General features: G+C 48.3%; 1 protein-coding gene across 1 annotated transcript; it reads left to right on the top strand.

Annotated features, from left to right (window-relative positions):
- The first annotated feature begins 10,616 nt into the window (after positions 1–10,616).
- Positions 10,617–16,978, top strand: ID3 (inhibitor of DNA binding 3). Its single transcript, XM_061149138.1, has 4 exons — positions 10,617–10,644; positions 15,325–15,719; positions 15,839–15,922; positions 16,481–16,978. The coding sequence occupies exons 1-3, from the start codon at positions 10,617–10,619 to the stop codon at positions 15,896–15,898; spliced, it is 483 nt and encodes a 160-aa protein (XP_061005121.1). The 3' UTR covers positions 15,899–15,922; positions 16,481–16,978.
- Positions 16,979–18,541: the final 1,563 nt, after the last annotated feature.

Genomic DNA, 18,541 nt, shown 5'->3' with positions numbered 1-18,541 from the left:
CCAGGGGGAGTGTTAGCAGAGCAGACGGAGGAAAATTCAAAGCAAGAATCACCCCTGTCTCTCCTCAGCCTGGGCCCTCCCTATAAGACCATTTCTTCAGACAGCTGGTGCCATTTCTTGAGCGTCTGTTTTTTAAAGTTAAAGTCGCTCAGTCATGTCCAACTCTTTGCAACCCCATGGATGATACAGTCCATGGAATTCTCCAGGCCAGAATACTGGAGTGGGTAGCCTTTCCCTTCTCCAGGGTATCTTTCCAACCCAGGAATCAAACCCAAGTCTCCTGCACTGTGGGCTGATTCTTTACCAGCTGAGCCACCTGGGAAGCCCAAGAACACTGGAGTGGGCCGCCTACCCCTCCTCTTATTTTTCAGGCTGTGCTGGATCTTAGCTGCAATGCAGAGGCTTCTCTAGTTGCAACACGTGGGCTCTAGAGCATGCTGGTTCAGTAGTTGCAATGAGCAGACTTATCTGCCCCACAGCTTGTGGGAGAATAGTTTCCCCACCAGGGATTGAATCCAAGTTCCCTGCATTGGAAGGTGGATTCTTTATTACTGGGGCCAGTAATAAGGAAGCCCCCATTTCTTGAGCATCTTAAGCTATGTGTCTCCCACCTACAACAGCCCTCACCAGCAGGGCCCCACTCCACCATCCCAAGACCTAAGAGACCCCCATGTAAACTGCATTAGTTTCCTGTCATGGCTGTAACAAATTACTGCAAACTTGGTGCCTTCAAATGACACAAAGGTAGTATCTTACAGCTCTGTAGATTAGAAGTTCGACAAGGATCTCACTGGGATAGAATCAAGGTGTCTGCAGGGCTGTGTTTCTTTCTGGAGGCTCTAGGGGAGAACCCCTTTCTTTACTTTCCTGGCTTTATGGCCCCTTCCTCCATTTTCAAAGTAAGCCATATGGCACCTCTCTGACCCTGCTTCCACTGCCACATCTCTGACTCGCCTCTTCTGTTACCCTCTTCCACTTTTAAGGACCCTTGTGATTAGGCTGTTGTTGGGTGAGTCATTCAGTCATGTCCCACTCTTTGTGACCCTATGAGCTGTGGCCTGCCAGGCTCCTCTGTCCATGGGATTCTCTAGGCAATAATTCAACCTTAACTCCATCTGCAACCTTGGTTCCCACTTGCCATGTAATGTTCACGTAACAGATTCACGTTCCAGGGATTAAGAGGTGGATACCTTCTTTGTTTTTTTAATTCAAGTATAGTTGATTTACAATTGTGTTAATTTCTGTTGTACAGAAAGTGATTCAGTTATACATATATATTCTTAATATTCTTTTCCATTATGGTTTATCACAGGATACTGAATATAGTTCTCTGTACTATACAGTAAGACCTTGTTGTTTATCCATTCCTTAGATAAAAGCTTACATCTGCTAACCCCAACCTCCCACTCCATCCCTTCTACCTTCCCTTTCCCCTCTGGCAACCACAGGTTGGGTCTCTATGTCTGTGAATCTGTTTCTGCTTTGTAAATAAGTTCATTTGTGTTATAATTTAGGTTTCACATATAAGTGATATCATATGGTATTTGTCTGTCTCTTTCTGACTTCACTTAGTATGGTCATCTCTAGTTGCATCCATGTTGCTGCAAATGGCATTATTTCATTCTTTTTTATGGCTGAGAAATATCCCATTGTATACAGATACCACATCTTCTTGATCCAGTCATCTGTCAATGGACATTTAGGTTGCTTCCATGTCTTGGCTAGTGTGAATAGTGTTACTATGAACATAGTGGGGCATGTATCTTTTTGGATTAGAGTTTTGTCTGGATATATGCCCTGGAGTGGGATTGCGAGATCATACGGTGACTCTGTTTTTAGATTTTTAAGAAACCTCCATTCTCTTTTCCACAGTGACTCCACCAGCTTACATTCCCACCAACAGTGTAGGAGGTTTCTGGGATGTGGATACCTTCAAAGTGACCATTAATCTGTCTACCCCATTTAACCGACAGGGAGTGGCAGGGACCACGACAATCCAGAGAGAACATACTAAATGAGAACACATTCTCAATGCCCCCTTCTAAAGGGGGCATCTGCTACTCAGCCCTAGCTTTCTTCAGGTGAAATCTTCCAATTCTGAAATCACCGAACAAGCCGGAAAAAAAAAAAAAAAAAATTCTCATGGGCTAGATCCGGCCTGAGGCCACCCAGGTGTGACCTCTGAATTCATCTCCACCCCATCGGTGGTGAGATGATGAGATGCGCTCTGGCATTTACAGGCTTTCCAGGCTCTGGGGGAAGAGGAACCAGCTGGGCCTGGACGTGGGAGGGAACGTGGTCAGGAGCGGAGCAGGTACTGCAGGGGGTGCCTCGGGGGAAAGTTTAGAGGGAAAAGGGACCAACCATTTCCCCGAGGGGCCAACCATCACCTGCAGAAAGCAGTGGTGCAGCAAAGGGCACAGGAAATCAGGCAGAGGCCGACCTGAAGAAATCAGCCAGACTGAGGTAGGCTTTATGCCTCACGGCTTCAGAACAAATCAAGCAGACCCTTTCTAATTTCAAAACGTATCAGTTCTTCTCCTCCCCCTGAAAGTGCTAGCAACACTGGCTGACTGTGTGGAGACTGGCAGGGGTCGGGGTGAGCGCGAGGCTTTTCACTCTCTGCGTTTTCATGCTTTTTGAATTTTGAACCAGGTGGACGTGCTATCTATTTGAAACACTACATTGAAGTACCTTTATTCATTGAAAAATATTTTAAAAATTCAATAGTTTACGTTCAAGGTAAAGAACAAAACAAAACATGAATGCAATGTGTGACCTCATGGCAGGAAGGTTTAGAAATGGTGAAATGTGAATGAATGTTAACAAAGTGGGCCAATTACTTTGGATCCATCATCTTTGCTGCTTTTCCTTATCCTCACACACAAGGACTTTGATAAACCAAACTGGTGTCTTCAGTTCCATTCTATTCCAATCTGAATGGCAAAAAGCTAAGACTTGAGAGTCAGTCAACTTGGTGACCTTGAGCCAATGTGCTTAATCTCTTTGAGCCTCAGTTTTCCGGTCTGTAAAATAGAGGTAATAATGATACCAATTTTATGGACTGTTATGAAGATTAATGAGTTAAGGCAAGTAAGGCACTTGAAACAACACAAAATCAGTGTCCAAAAATGATGACTCTTATTATTATTTTTACTGTTCTCTTCTAAACTTGTTTCTTTAGAGTGGGAGAATTATTAAAACCATAACAACTTAGGGCTTCCCTGGTGGTTCAAACCATAAAGAATCTGCCTGCAATACAGGAGATCTCGGTTCAATCCATGGGTCAGAAAGATCCCCTGGATAAGAAAATGGAAACCCACTCCAGTATTCTTGCCTGGGAAATCCCATGGACAGAGGAGCCTGGTGGGCTACGGTCAATGGGTTCACAGAGATTTGGACATGACTGAGCGACTAACACAATAACAACTTAAGACATGCAATGAAGGTGATCAAAATGAAGTGAATTTAACCTCTGGCCCCCCAAATACTTACAACCACGCTCTGAAGGGAATATCCATGTCTCCATTTTATAGATAAGGAAACTGAGGCCTGGAAAACATAAGCAAGTTCCTCAAGGACACTGAGTTTGGACACAGAGAAGAGACAGAGGCTTGAACCAGGATTTCAAGATTCCAGATCCCATGACTTTCAATTAAAGTCTGTCTTCTGGTGTGATTATATGGCATGATCATAAAATAACAGGACTGAGTGGGGCAGTTGGATTTCCTTTTGTTTGGTTTGAGGACAGCCCCTCCCCTGTCATAGTCCCAGATCCAGTAGATTCTAAGGTGGGGGTCAGGTCAGGTCTCTGGCTCACATTCTGGTCTCAGTTTTGGAGCCAAGTTCCTCTCTCCCCGGGGAGGGATGCAGGGTTGGGGAGGGGGTGTCAGTGCATCGGGGGTTGCCATGGGTGACCCTGGCCCAGCTGCTGCCTGAGCTTTCTCACGAGGAGGTTCTCCCAGCGTCCCAGATCCACCCCAGGCCCTCTGCTGCCTCCCCCGACCCTCGTCATCTAAGAAGCAGTTGTTGCAGCTTGCAAATGTGTCTGGCACCAAACTTGGGAGTTAGATGCTCCAGAAAGATGAAGAGCACTGCCCAAGCAAACCTCGGGAAGTGAGAGAGCCCAGTGATCAAGAGCACAGCCTTGTAGGTTTCAAACCTGGCTCCTCCACTTCCTAGCTGAGTGGCGGTGGGCTTCACCTTTCTGAGGCTTCCACACCTGTGAAATGGGAAGGCCAGCGTATCTATCTCAGATGTTGAGACGCTTTTCTTTTTTTAAAAGCGCTTTATTGAGGTATAATTTACATACCATAAAATTCACCTGCTTTAAGTACACAACTAAGTGATTTTTAGCCTATTTAAAGAATTGTATGACCATCACTGCATCCATTTTAGGATATTTTTATTGGGGCTTCTCTGGTAGCTCAGACAATAAAGAATCTGCCCACAGTGCAGAAGACCCAGGTTTGATCCCTGGGTTGGGAAGATCCCCTGGAGAAGGGAATGGCTACCCACTCCATAGACCAAGGATACTGGTGGGCTACAGTCCAAGGGGTCACAAAGAGTCAGATGTGATCAGTCTCTCCAAAAAAAACTCTTTTGTACTCATTAGCAGCCACTCCCCTTCTTCTTCTTAGCCTTGGGCAACCACTAATCTATATTCTATCTCTGTAAATTTACCTTTCCTGGAAATTGAACATAAATGGAATTATACAATATGTAGTCCTTTGTACTTTGTTCCTTCCACTTAGGCTAATATTTTTGAGGTCCATCTATAGATTGTATACATCAGTAGTTGTTCCTTTTTTTTTTCTTTTTGGTCATACCACACAGCTTGTGGGAATCTTAGTTCCTTGACCAGGGATTGAATCCAGGCGCAGGGCAATAAAAGCACCAAGTTCTAACCACCGGAACACCAGGGAATTCCCGTGTTTGTTTCTTTTTATTGCTGAGTAATATTCCATCATATGACTATACTACATTCTGTTTATGCTTTCATCATTTGATACACTTTTGGGTTGTTTTGAATTTGGGGTTATAATGAGCAAGGCTGCTATGACTGTTCCCTGTACAAGGTTTTGAATAGACATATGTTTTCATTTCTCTTGGGTGAATACCTAGAAGAATGGCTAAAGTCATATGGTCAATTTATATTTAACTATATAAGAAACTGCTAGTTTTTCAAAGTCTTACATTCCCAGCAGTAACGTATGAGGATTTGCTGAGAGAATTAAATGAGATAATTAACATAAAATGCTTAGCACTGTGCCTGATCATAGTGAATCTTCTATAAATGATAGCTAGTATTATAGAGGTCTTAAAAGAATCTTAATAGAATAGTGCTAGAATCCGAGGTACTGCTGCCTCCTTTCCTGGAAAGAAAGCGAATCTCCAAGAGGCAGTCACTCTACAGTGTTAAAGCCCGCACACCCTTTATCCTCTTAGCCTGGCATTCAAGGTTCTCCACACACCCCATCGCTCCATCTACTCATCCAGTCTTGGCCAGCATTCACCCTGCCCTCTAGCTTCTGCCCAGTCAAGCTGATCAGCACCTCTGCTCCCACCATTCTCTGCCATCTCCCTCTTGCTTTCTCTTCAAGTATTAAAATCCTACTTGGTTTTCAAGACTCAGGTCTAGCTCAGGTGTCCTTTCCTCTCCAAGGTCTATCTTGACTCTTTTTTTTTTTTTGATCATGCTGTGGGCATGTGGGATCGTAATTCCCTGACCAGAGGTGGAACCCATGCTTCTTGCACTGAAGCTTGAAGTCTTAATCACTGGACCAACAGGGAAGTTGCCTATACTGAATTTCTAACTAACCAGACTAGCGCTGTCTGTGTGCTGTTGAGCACCTGAAATGTGGCTAGTCTGAACTGAAATGTGCTGAATTATAATATACACACCAGATTTTGATGATTTAGCATGAAAAAGTAATATGAAATTAATAGGGTTTTTTAGTATTAATTACAGGTTCAAATAGTATTGGAGGTATATTGGGTTATGTAAAAATACATTATTGAAATTAATTTATTAAAAAATTAAAAAAATTTTAAAATGAGGTTGCTAGAAAACCTTAAATTACACATATGGCTCACATCTGTGCCTAACTGCTAGTTCTACTGGACGGCATTGGTAAAGAGCATCAATATCTTAACAGCTGCTGTTTATTGAGCACCTATTTTCTTGCATTGTTGCATCTGTTATCTGATGTAATGCTCAGTGCAACCCTGTGAGGAGATGTTATGAATATCTCCTTTTTTACCGGTAAGGAAACAGAGGGAGGGTGTGATCTCCCTAAGGCCACACAGCTGAACAGTAGCAGACTCAGGATTCAAACCCAAGTTGTCTGCCTCCAAAGTCCATAGTCTTCCATTCTGCTGCACATACCACTGAAGCATCAAGGGGGGTCTCCTGGGGTGCCTTTGGCTGGAATCAGAACAGCTCTTCATGGTAATGAATCATGCTAATCAGAAACTCTGACTGAATGCTTGTCTTTCATAAACACAAAAGGAGAAAGCAGATTAATTAATAGAGGCAGTGCATTTGGAATAAATCAGATCTTGGCATTTCTGGGTATAATAAGATTGAGAACCACGGGTCTAAATACATATCTCATTTGACAGGTGGGGACGCTGATGCCCCAAAGGGAGAAGGTTTGTCCAGGGTTGTCAGCGAGTGGCAGAGCCACATGCAAAAGCAGGGTTTCTGGGCTCTCAGGCCGAGTTCCCCTGCATGGACCTCACTGTATATGGAAGGTCCCTGCCCCCAGCCACCTGGAAGCCTTTTGTCTTGAACCAGCCCCCTTCCTCTCCCCAGCCTATCCCGAGGACTAGAGAGGAGGAGGGGGTCAGGAGACCCAACCCATTCCCATCAGGGTCCCAAGGCCACCATCCGGTCCTGGGCCAGGAATTCCTTTCAGAGACTGAATTAAACTGAGCCTGAAAATAATTCCGCACCCTTGGAAGCCTCCAGGAGCTCCTTATTCCTACTCTGCCTGGATCTAGTGGGCCAAGCCTCCCCAAGTCTCCTCTAGGCCATCTTCTGGGCTCCCCCAGACTTCCCCTGCCAGCTTCCATCTCCACTCATAAGTGTGTTAGGGAGAGGGGGTGTTTAAATGTCTAAAGGCTGCCCACATCTCTGTGCCCTCGTCCCAGCCTCTCCAAACAGGCAGGAGAAAGGGCGACAGAGACGTCCTAAACCCGGCATCATCATCGCTATGAGCCAACCCAGGAGGGCCCGAGCCAGAGGCAGAGAGAAGAAACCCAGACGCAGACACAAAGGGGAACCAAGAGTGTGCCCAAGACAGAAGAACAAGGATGGACGCGCAGATCAAGATCAAGGCACGGAGCGAGAGACGAAGGGAAGAGACAGAAGAGAAAGAGAAAGAGAAAGAAGGTGGAGATGAAAAGGGGATTCAGAAAAAGGAAAACGAGAGGAAGGCAGAGTAGGAAGACGAGAGAGAAATGAGAACGTGCGGGAGAGACAGCGAGAGCAAGAGAGGCGCGACCTGGGCGAGGAGGAAGGGGGCACCCCGAGGGCGCGAGGGGCTATGCGGGCGATCGGGGGTGGGGGGGTGGGGGGTGGCGCCCGGGCCGTGGGGGTCCCGGGGGTGGGGCGCGGGTCCTCCTCCCGGCGCCTCGCCCCGCCGCGGCGGTCGGCGCAGCCACATTCCTCCGGGTTTCCCACACACTCGCCATCAAAGAGTCCCCAAAGCCCCGACTTTTCCCGCGCCCCTCCTCCTCCAGGGCCGGAGAAGCTATTTTTCACCCCCTCCTGGTCTTTAATCTGTTGTGGGGGAAAGAAAGCGGCTTTTGTTGGGCGAGGGGCTGCGCGAGGGGGCGGGGCGGGGGCGCCGGCGATTGTGTGTCCCCGCAGCTGCGCGCCCGGGGCCGCCCGGGTGGGGCCGCCGGGGCGCGGGCGGGGAGGGCCCCCCCGAGGTCGGGCCGGGCCGGGGTGGGGCGCAGGGGCGCGGATGGCCGGGGCAGGTCGACCCGGCCCGGGGTGGGGGCCGCGGGGGCGCGGGGTGCAGGCGGGAAGGTCGCAGGGGCCGAGGGAGTGGAGGAAAAGGGCCACCCGGGCGCGCAAGCCCATTGTCCTCTTGGCCCTGTTCTGCAGCTGGCCCCGAGATTGGGGGAAGATGGGTACACGCGGAACGGGCGCGTGGGGAGAAGGCTGCGCACCGTGAGGAGGTCGTATGCTCAGGAAGGGGGCCACGAGAACTCTGGGAGATGCACCGCGCTTTTAAGTAACACTCAGGGAGACACGTGCGCGCGCGCGCACACACACACACACATATACACCGTCTCACCAGGGACACAGACACACAAACTCTCAAGAAGGGTCCCACAGCCAGAGAGGGGCCAACAACACACACTCCGGGAGGAACACACACATTCAAAAGAAGAACCCACTTACACAGATACACAGACACCCACACACCACCTGACACCATAAAGGTCTGTTCAACAACGTGGATTTCCAATATGAATTTCCTTTTCCCTCCGGTTGGATTCCTGGGTGGGGAAGATCCCCTGGAGAAGGGAAAGGCTACCCACTCCAGTATTCTGGTCTGGAGAATTCCATAGACTGTATCCTCCATGGGGTCGCAAGGAGTCAGACACAACTGAGCGACTTTCGCTTCACTTCACTTCTCCTTCCAACCCCCATTTCTCCTTAAGACTGGCCCCCATTCTCCAGTATTAGCTTCCAGACCCTCCCTCCAGTTGGCAGCCTGGCTCATGCTTCCGAGCAGAGCTCTGGACTCAAGCAGCTGTGCTCTGCCTCCTAACAGCTGTGTGACCTTGGGTGAGTGGCCTCACCTCTCTGAGCTTCTGATGGATATGTGGGTTGTAAGAGACAATATATGTTAAGATGCCTGACTCATCGTTGGCACTTGGTTAAACTAATCCCTTATGAGCCTGCTGATGCTGGGGCCACAGTAATGAAGACACTCAGGGGCAGCTGTGGCCAGCCTCTCTTCAGCCTCCCTGCACCCCTGCACTTTCACTGCAGTGCCCAATTGGGCGTGGGGGAGGCTTTTCCCCTCCAGCAGGGTCAGCTCTGTCCCCAGGCTGGATCCGTACCATCCCAACCTCAATATCTACCCTTTGAACTGCTGCTGGGACCTGGGCCAACACAAGACAATATCGGGGCAGGGTGAACATTGCTTTTCCAGGCTCCTTTATATTTTTTTAACCTTCAACTTTTCTTGCCTTGGTTCCATCATCTTTCTAAAGCCCTTCCTGAACCCCAGTAGTGAGAGCCCCAATCCAATTTTCAGCATCTGTCTGTGGTAAAGAACATCCCCTAAGGGGTCTCCCACAAGTGATCACCGAGGTGGAGCTTAATTCAATACATCCTTACTCATTGCCCATTCTCTGCCAGGCACTGTGAGGGATGCTGAGACCAGGGAGATGATATGACATAATTACAAAGCAGGTGAGCGGTAAACCCCACAGGATGGTTGGAAGAGTTCAGTGAAACTATGAAGAAAAGTGCCTTGGAAGTAGCAAAACTTCTGCAATAATTCCTTTTCCTTTTGCTACTTGTTAAACCAGATTTCCACATAACCTACTGATGCTCTCTAAAGACTAGAAGCTCCAAACCTTTCTTTTTTTCTCCAAACTTCCCTTAACAGGGAAATGAGCTTATCCCTATCTGGCCTCATTAGCCTTAAAATGCTGGAGTGTCTGGACACTGTGTGCAGTTTGAATGTTTGTCTCCATCCTTTTATTCATCAATGTTTGAGCCCCCAGACCTGAGAGTTCAGATTTTGATTGTTGGAATTTTTTTTTTCTTCTAGCTCTGTAGACAAGTCTCTTTGACCTTCAGTACCTTTGTCATAATACCTACCCTCAAAAGAGATTATACAAGACAGAATTTATAAAGAACCAGCGCAAGATAGGTTCTCAGAAAATAAATTCCCTTCATACTTCCCTGTGGTTGTCCACCCACCCACACATCTCCCAGATGCCAAGCCAGCCCCTGGATGTCCCACGGTCACTGCCTACCTGCTGACATAAGGGCTTAGTAACTTAAGAGTGTTATGACTGTTCCAAGCTAGGCTGGCTTTGGGTTGAAAGAAGGAGAGAGGGAGGAAACTCAACTCCAAAGCTGACTCCTAAATACAGGAGTAGTCAGTTTGCACTTTGTTTAAGAATAAACATCCCTTAAAGCATGGACAGGAAGGTTTTTTTTCGGGGGGGGGGGCGGGGGGAGGAATCTTCAGATTTCTAAGAAATTTCCAAAGCTCTCTGAGTCTCTCTCTGCTTAGAAAACATTTTCTAATACCTTAGTGTCTGTCTTCTGACATAATGATTGTCTTGCTTTTCTCTGTCGGGTAGAATAAAACCATCTCAGGAGCAGGCTACTTTCCTAGGAGGTCCCTTGAAAGGGCAGAAGGAAAAGCATAAACACAGAAGGATAAAAGATTTAAAACAGGTACCTGGGTGCAAGATTTGGATCTGTAGCTTATTAGCCATGTAACCCTAGGCAAGTATATTAACTTCCCTGAGGCTCAGTCTGCTGGTACACAGAATGGATCAATGAGATAACGCATAAGGCAAGCAGGACTTGGCAAATAGTTAAGATTCAATGAAGTTAAGATTCAACGACGATGATGATGATGATAATGATGGGACCAAGTACTTCTGAACTGTAAAGGAGCCCATCTGGGAGGCCCCTAGACATCCACATTCCTATAAGGACTCATGCCTGAGATCCAGGTGCTCCCCATAGTCCCCTTCTCAGTATTGCCCACGTTCCTGAGAACAGTCTCAGCAGGAACCATTAAGCTTCTTGAAACCACCTACCTCACTCACCAGCACATGACAATAACTAATTGACTCCTGTGGCACTTTCTATCCCTTATCCCCTTGATCCTCCCAGCTGTTAAGTGGGTGGGTATTTCTCCCCATTTTACAGAGGAGACAACTGAGGCAGAGGCAGGCTAGGTAGTCTATCCAAGGGTTTGAGCCTGGCTTTGAACCTGCATTCCCTGTGATCTTGTTTCACAAGAGTCTCAAGCTGTAGTTTGAGGTCTAGCCTTGCTAGGGGGAGGGGAGGGGTATGTTCTAACTGTGTGGCTAGGAAATCCTCCTCACATTCTCACAGGTACTTTGTGAGCAGACAGGTGTGTGTGTGTGTGTTAGTCACTCGGTCGTGTCCGATTCTCTGTGACTCCATAGACTGTAGCCTATCAGGCTCCTCTGTCCATGGAATTCTCCAGGCAAGAATACTGGAGTGAGTTGCCATTCGCTTCTCCAGGGGATCTTCGAGACCCCGGGAATGAACCAAGGCTCTCCTGCACTGCAGGCAGATTCTTTACTGTCTGAGCCACCGGGGAAGTCAAACAGGTACATATTAGGAAACGCAGCATCTGGGGATGTCCTGAGATCCCTAATGTATCCCTAATACAGCAGACTACCCTAATTCAAAAGAGATTTAGGGGGCAAAGTGGACAGGGAGCCACAGGAGGGGTAGGTCTGGGTCCTGGCTACAGGTCAGCAACTGATATCTTGCCCAGAATAACTTTGGGCAAGATTCAGAAGTTCTCTTGGTCCCCACTTTCGACATTAAAAGCAAAAAAATAGAAAGGTAGATATAAGCTCAGTTTAGGCAAAAAGACATCTGCAATTCTCATCATCATTACTTTGGCTTTGAAATCGACAGCTCAGAGACCCCCCACCATTTTTTAAAAATTTAAAGACAAAACAGTGTAACTTAACAGTTCTGCCAACTCTTAAAAAAAAAATCAGAGAGCACAACACTGACTTTTTTTTTCTTTTTTTTTTTTTTTAATTTTGGCAAAGGAAGATTCAGTTCCTGGAAATGCTTGCAAAATGATTCCTGACACTGGGGGGAGACAGTTAAAAAAAGAAGACGACGAAAACTTATTAAACACATGTAGTAAAGGACGAAGGTGGGAAGAAAGAGAATCAACGAAAGAAAGAAAAGAAAGAACTAAAAGAGATAGAAGGTGGCGGGGGGGGGGGGAGGGGGGAGCCATTAAAGGGCCCCAATTCAAGGAACGTTATCAAGTTCTCAGCATCTGCAATTCACAAGCCGCTTGTGGGTCGGGGCGGCGCAGACTCCGCCCCTTTCTCGGGTGTCGGACGCTCATTGGTGGGGGCGGCAGTCGCCGGCCGGTGACTGCCCGAGGAAAGGTTGCCTGGGACACGCATCCCTGTGTGAACGCATGACGTCCCACCCTGGCGCCAGGCTGTCTGGGGCTGAGTCTTAGATCAACACAGCTGTGGGACCGGGACCCACAGCTGGGCAAAGGAGCGGATTCCTCAACAAAAAATAGGATTGTGAGAAAAGTTCTGAAACAAAAACAGCGCAGACAAAAGCCTTAATGACATCCTTTCATAAAAATAAAAAATGCAAGAGGGGGGAAAAAGCTGGTAAAAGGAGCAGAACTGGGAACAGAAAGTTCAGAGGCATTTGGAATAAGAGACTGAGGCCCCACCACCGCTAAACAAGTTGCAGAAGGCCTGAGCTAGCCCTTCAGTCCGCTGTTGGGAAAAAGAAGTCTTTTGGGTTCAAACTTTATCCAGTGTTCTCAACCGTAACCCATTTCTTTCAGAATTAGCATCTTACATTGGAGAGTACCCTTAGAGGTCATTTGCTCCCCCCTCCCCCAATTTTACAAAAAATGAAGCCCAGGAAGGAAGGAAATTCTTCCAAGGCCACATTGCAAGTTATTGACATGACCAGGAAAGAATTCTGCTTGCTAATCCCACTGCATCTCTTTCCTGCCTGTGTCGCCCAGCTCCTGGGCATTTTAGCCTGAAAGCATCTTTAGAGATAACGCGAAAGTGCTTTGCAAACTGCTGCACCAGCCCGACATCAGTGGTAGTGATGGAGGAGGGAGAAAGAGAGGGGGGAATCTATGTGCCTGCTGCTACGTCGCTTCAGTCATGTCCAACTCTGTGCGACCCCATAGACGGCAGCCCACCAGGCTCCCCCGTCCCTGGGATTCTCCAGGCAAGAGTACTGGAGTGGGTTGCCATTGCCTTCTCCCGAATCTTTGTGGACCTGTGGACTAAGCACGGACCACTCAACCAGACACACGCACTCAGCAGTCACTTGCCCTCACATCCACTCAACCAGTCCTCAGGCACCAAGGAGACTAATGGATGTGATGCAGTCAGTATGTTAAGCGCCTTGCAGAGAAGAGACATTTAATAATTATTTGTGGAAGGAAGGAGGTAGATCTAGTTAGCTCCATTTTATAAATTGGAAAATTGAGGCACAGAGACGTGACTTACCCAAAACTCACAGGTTTACTAAAAAAGAATGGAAATTTGAACATAAAAATGCCTAGCCCCAAAGGCCATGATTTTTTCCAGAACCTGGGCTTGACTATTTTGCACAAACCATGGAGGCCTGCATGACCGAAAAGGTTTTCTTTTTGGTCATGCAGGAGTCCTTATAGTCACCATATTCCTTTCCTGAGACCAAATAGCTGACAGGCTCTCCAGTTGACTTCTGTAGCATATATAGACTGAACTGTCCATTCACAGGATATTTTCATCCTCTTATACTAAAGAGACTGTCCTTGAAAACATCCGTATTTCAGGAAGAAATCTTTTGAAGACCTTTTACTTGGGATACAGATTCCTGTGGTATGACAGCAAAAAAAAAAAAAAAAAAAAAGACTTTGGGGTTGGCTCTGCCATTACTTGTGGTGTGACCTTGGAAATATTTTATAACTCCTTTCTGGACCCTTTACCATCCCACACCTGCCTGTCCAAATTTCATAAAGCATCAGACTTCTAGAGTTGGAAAGGATTTCAAATAACCACTTAGCGCCATTTCCCCACTTTATTCACAAGGAACCAAGGCCAGGGTACCTGAGCTTGTCCATGATCACAGGACAGATTATTGGCAAGGCTGGGAAGTTGAATCCAGGACTCCTAACTCTCAGTCTAGTGTCCTGTTTCACTATGACTCTTTTGAGATTGTCCTAGCTCTGAGCTCCCATTGTCCTGTTAATCAGTGCCACACAGTATAGAACTCTTAATTGTTTCCGGTGTTAATTTTGTCTCCCCAAATTCTGGGATCCTTGAGAGCAGAAGTCACTGTTTTAAGGAAAGCAACTCCATAAATATTCATCAACTGATTGATTAGGGAAGCAACCATTGAGGGATCCCACCTGGTCACTCCCAAGACAGAAACCAGCATTCAGAGGCTGCACTTTCCCCAAAACCCTTGGAAATGACAAGAAGACAAGCAAAGAATGCAATGTCCCATTGCAATATGGGGCTTACTCGCCTGTCCCCCAGTTCCTTTCTTGGGGGCTCTCAGATAGAGCTGGAGCCATTTCAGCAAGGCTAAGAATAATCAAGTCCAGGTGGCCTGCCCTCCCACAGCAGAAAGAGACAGACAATAGAGTGATGAAATTACCAAACTATTGTTTTCTGCAGAGAGGTGTGTGGAGAATGTGGGGTTCGGGGGAGGGAGAAGGGAGAGTTAAAAAAATATTAACTGACCCAAAGGGAGATCCTAAAAAGGTTATCTAGAAATCAGCCCATCTGTACTCCATATTCAAAACCCTGTCCAAAATTCTAATCAAACTCACTTCCAAAACATAACTGGGCATATATTTGGCTCCTTATGGAATGCATGAGGCCAGAGGGTGGGAGCTCTTTTTCTTCCCCATGCAAAAAGCACAATTCAAGCCTTTTTTTTTCCTTTCTCCCTGTTGCTCAGTGTTCTTTGCTCAAACCCCCTTCCCCTCCTCCTTCTGCAATCTCAGCGCCTAGCCCAAATCTGTTTTCTTCATTGTAACCTCAGCTTCACCGCAATTAATTTTTTCCCCCTCTGGTCACAAGATAATTCCTGACGCCAGTGAGTCTGGAGGTCAGACGAACAGCAAATTGGGGAACAAGGCGGCACTAATTCCTTACAAGTTTCCCTTGAAAAATCTTTTGCTTAAAAAAAAAAAAAAAGCTTTGCTGTTCAGGGATTTATGACCTCGGAGGACTATGGGTTCGAACCAGTATTGGGCTGTAGGTGGACTGGCAAGGGGGCAGGGGAGCTCGAAGATATGGGGCGCTGCCAGGAAAAGGCAAATTTTTAAAAGTTAATGGTTTTAAGTGATTTTTTAAAAATCCTTGCTGGCAAAGAGGCCCGCCTCTCCCCAGTATCAGCGCTTCCTCATTCTTTGAATCCGCGGCTCCGCGGTATTCGGCGTCAGACCGGCCAGAGGAAGCCTGTTTGCAATTTACCCGGGTTGTGAACGCCCAGGGTTGGCGGAGGCGGGGCCAAGGCGGGATGTTTTGCATAAAGGGGCGTACCCTCCAGGCCGACTCTATAAGTGCAGACTTCGGAGAGCGTGCGCGCGTTGCAGGCTGCTCTAGAGGGTCTCTGGCTTTCTCCTTCCTTCCAGCACTTCCCAACCTCATTGCTCAGTATGAAGGCGCTCAGCCCGGTGCGCGGCTGCTACGAGGCGGTGTGCTGCCTGTCGGAACGCAGCCTGGCCATCGCGCGGGGCCGTGGCAAGAGCCCGGCCGCCGAGGAGCCGCTGAGCCTGCTTGACGACATGAACCACTGCTACTCGCGGCTGAGGGAACTGGTACCCGGAGTCCCGCGAGGCACTCAGCTTAGCCAGGTGGAAATCCTGCAGCGCGTCATCGACTACATCCTCGACCTGCAGGTGGTCCTGGCCGAGCCGGCCCCTGGGCCCCCAGACGGCCCGCATCTTCCCATCCAGGTGCGCGCGGGCGTGCTCGGGAGCTGGGGCGGGGCTGAGCTCCAGGCTGGGATGCTACGGGGACCCCTGGACCTTCCAAACTCCGTGCGTAAACCCTTCCCCCCTTTTCCTTCTCTCAGACAGCCGAGCTCGCTCCGGAACTTGTGATCTCCAACGACCAAAGGAGCTTCTGCCACTGACCTGGCCCGTCCTGGCGCCTCCAGGTGAGTTATCCAAGCCGAATCTCTCGGGGGCGGGGAAGGGGGACGGCTGGTGCTTAAACGGCAGAACTTAGAGTTGGTAGACCTTTTAAAGGATTGCCGCGGCCCCCTCGGTTTAGGGAAATTCAGGCCAGAGAGGCGCCAAGTTACTGGCCTGTGGTCACATCAAATGAATGGCGGAACCAATTCCGATCCAGAGTTCGTTTCAACCTAAAGTGCACGTTGTTACGGTCTTCCCCCATTGGCCAAAGACGCGAAACTATAGACGCAGGTCCGACTAAATAAAATAACCAGTCTGTTTGTGGCTTGGAGTCGTAAAGGGAGCCGCGCTTTCCTCAGCCCCCTCCCAAGTAGTGTCACTTCCAAGAGGGAGGGGTGGTGCAAGCTCCGCCTGTGGTCCTTCGGCGCCAACTGGGTGGGGGCAGTGTGGGGCGCGGAGTTATCAGCTGGAGGTAGAGACCAAGTTTCCTCCCTGGCGCCGGCCAGTCTGCGGACGGCCCCCGCTTCGGCGCGCTCGGCGGAAACTGACTGCTCCCTGGTCTTCTTTCCTCCCCCGCCCAGAACGCAGGTGCTGGCGCCCGTCCGGGACCCCGGGACCCTCTACGGCCGGAAGCCCGAGGGCATGGATGGGCCTCAACCTTGCCCTGCCCACTTGACTTCCCCAAACCCCTGCCTCGAGGCTGGACCTGCGCCCGGGAGCGAAGGACTGTGAACTTGGGTGGCCTAAAGAGCCAGCGCTAGCTCTGGGCACCAGCTGGGCAACCTCCCCCAGCCCTCACCCCACTCCCAAGTTTTAAAGACTGTCTTTCAGTGTGTGGAGGTGTACGGGGTTGGGGGTGGGGGCTGGCTGTTCTCCAAATTCTGCCTTGGCCAAGGCAGCGGTAGAGCTGGTCTTCTGGTCTCCTTGGAGAAAGACTCTGTTGCCCTGATTATGAACTCTATAATAGAGTATTTAGCTTTTGTACCTTTTTTGCAGGAAGGTGACTTTCTGTAACCATGCGATGTATATTAAACTTTTTATAAAAGTTAACATTTTGCATAATAAACGGTTTTTAAACACTTGTGTTTATAATTTGATTACTTTAAGTACTAACACTGTTTCTCACAAAGCTGGATTTAGGGAGAATAAATTCATGTCTTTCTTGGAACTTAGGAAAAGTAAACTTGCTTATTCCCTTAAAAGGGAGATGGGAGAATGCCCAGCTAAGCCTGGGGAAGAGGGGGAAGTAGAAAGGGCTCATGGGGGGAGCCCCACACGCATTGGGTGCAGAGAAGAGCCTTGCCCTGCCTCGCTTTACAAGTGAGGGAAGACTGGAGAGAGAAAGTGACTGGAAGGAGCTCACCCAGCAAGTTGGGGGCCTAGGATAGAAATCTCTCCTGAGTCCCAGTTCTTAGGTCGTTTGAGAGCTGTGTTGCTAACTAGCAGATGGCAGTCCTCATTAATGCCATTAATCATGATGTTTCTCTAGCAGGGGATGTGAAACAGGACCCTCACCTGTCAGGCAGGCGTGGTGCTGATAGATCCATTTCAGAGATGAATAAATGGATCATTGGGCTTGGTTTACTTCCCGCCTCACGTTCTCTGGTTTATTTCCTCTTGGGCTTCCAAAGTTGGGGAAAATAGGAGAGGGTCTCTTCCCTCAAATCTGATCAACTACTCTGATCAGAAGGACTTCGGTGCTGGTTGGGAAATAAGGGAATAAATTCTACCACCAGGTAGTTGAAGACTAAGCCTAGACTGGGAGTTTGAGGAAGACAGCACTAGAGCCTTCATTCCTGGTGTATCCTTCCAATAGCATCTCCAGTGGGAGTCTCCTCATTCCTGGTATATCCTTCAAATAACATCTCCAGTGGGAGTCTCCTCTGTAAGCATCTTTAGCCCTATTTCAGAAATGGAGAAATTGAGGCTCAGTGGATAATAAGTTGGAGTCAGGTTCACACAGTCCCTCGAGAGGCAGAAATGGGATCTTAAACTTTACCACAGTGACCATGGACAGGGAAGCCTGGTGTGTTATAGTCCATGGGGTCATGAACAGTCGGACGCAACTTGGTGACTGAACAACAGTGACCATGACTGTAGTGGAAAGGAGCAGGATCTGCGGCTGGCTATTCCATGGGGCCAGGCTTGAGAGTCAGGCAGAGGGCAGGACTCCCAAGCCATGCCATCTTCCTTTGCTTCCCCACCCCAACATCGATCTGGCAGTTCCCCAGGTGGGTTCCACCAGGCGCCTGGTCTTACTAGATTCCTGTTTATGATATGATCTCATTCATGTGTTGGCACCTGGCATTAGTTACTTCAGTATTTCATAACAAACAGGTCACGTCATCACCCACCTTTCATGACTTAACCCTGGTGAATTTGCAAGGGTGAACAGGGGCATGTGACGGGGAGGCAAACTTTGTCTTTGTGAACCACTCTCCTGATGGACCAGTGTTCTTAACCTGTTTCCTGGTCTCCTCCAAAGATCTGGTGAAAGGTATGAATACTCTTCAGAATATCCACACGCACACACAATTTTGCCAAAGCAATAGGGCTTCCCAGATGGCTCAGTGGTAAAGAATCTGCCTGCCAATACAGGAGACACAGATTCAATCCCTGCCTCAGGAAGATTCCCTCGAGAA

This window comes from Dama dama, chromosome 8, assembly GCF_033118175.1.
Source record: "Dama dama isolate Ldn47 chromosome 8, ASM3311817v1, whole genome shotgun sequence".
NCBI classification, from domain to species: Eukaryota; Metazoa; Chordata; class Mammalia; order Artiodactyla; family Cervidae; genus Dama; species Dama dama.
Note: the sequence above shows the minus strand (reverse complement) of the source record. Positions and strands in the feature narration are given on the sequence as shown.

Excerpts from the sequence above, each read along its gene's own strand:
- ID3 (XM_061149138.1), top strand. The coding sequence starts at position 10,617 with ATGATGATGATGATAATGATGGGACCAA. Across the intron at positions 10,645-15,324 it reads GATGATAATGATGGGACCAA|TGCAGACTTCGGAGAGCGTG; the intron begins GTACTTCTGAAC and ends CGACTCTATAAG. Across the intron at positions 15,720-15,838 it reads GCCCGCATCTTCCCATCCAG|ACAGCCGAGCTCGCTCCGGA; the intron begins GTGCGCGCGGGC and ends TCCTTCTCTCAG.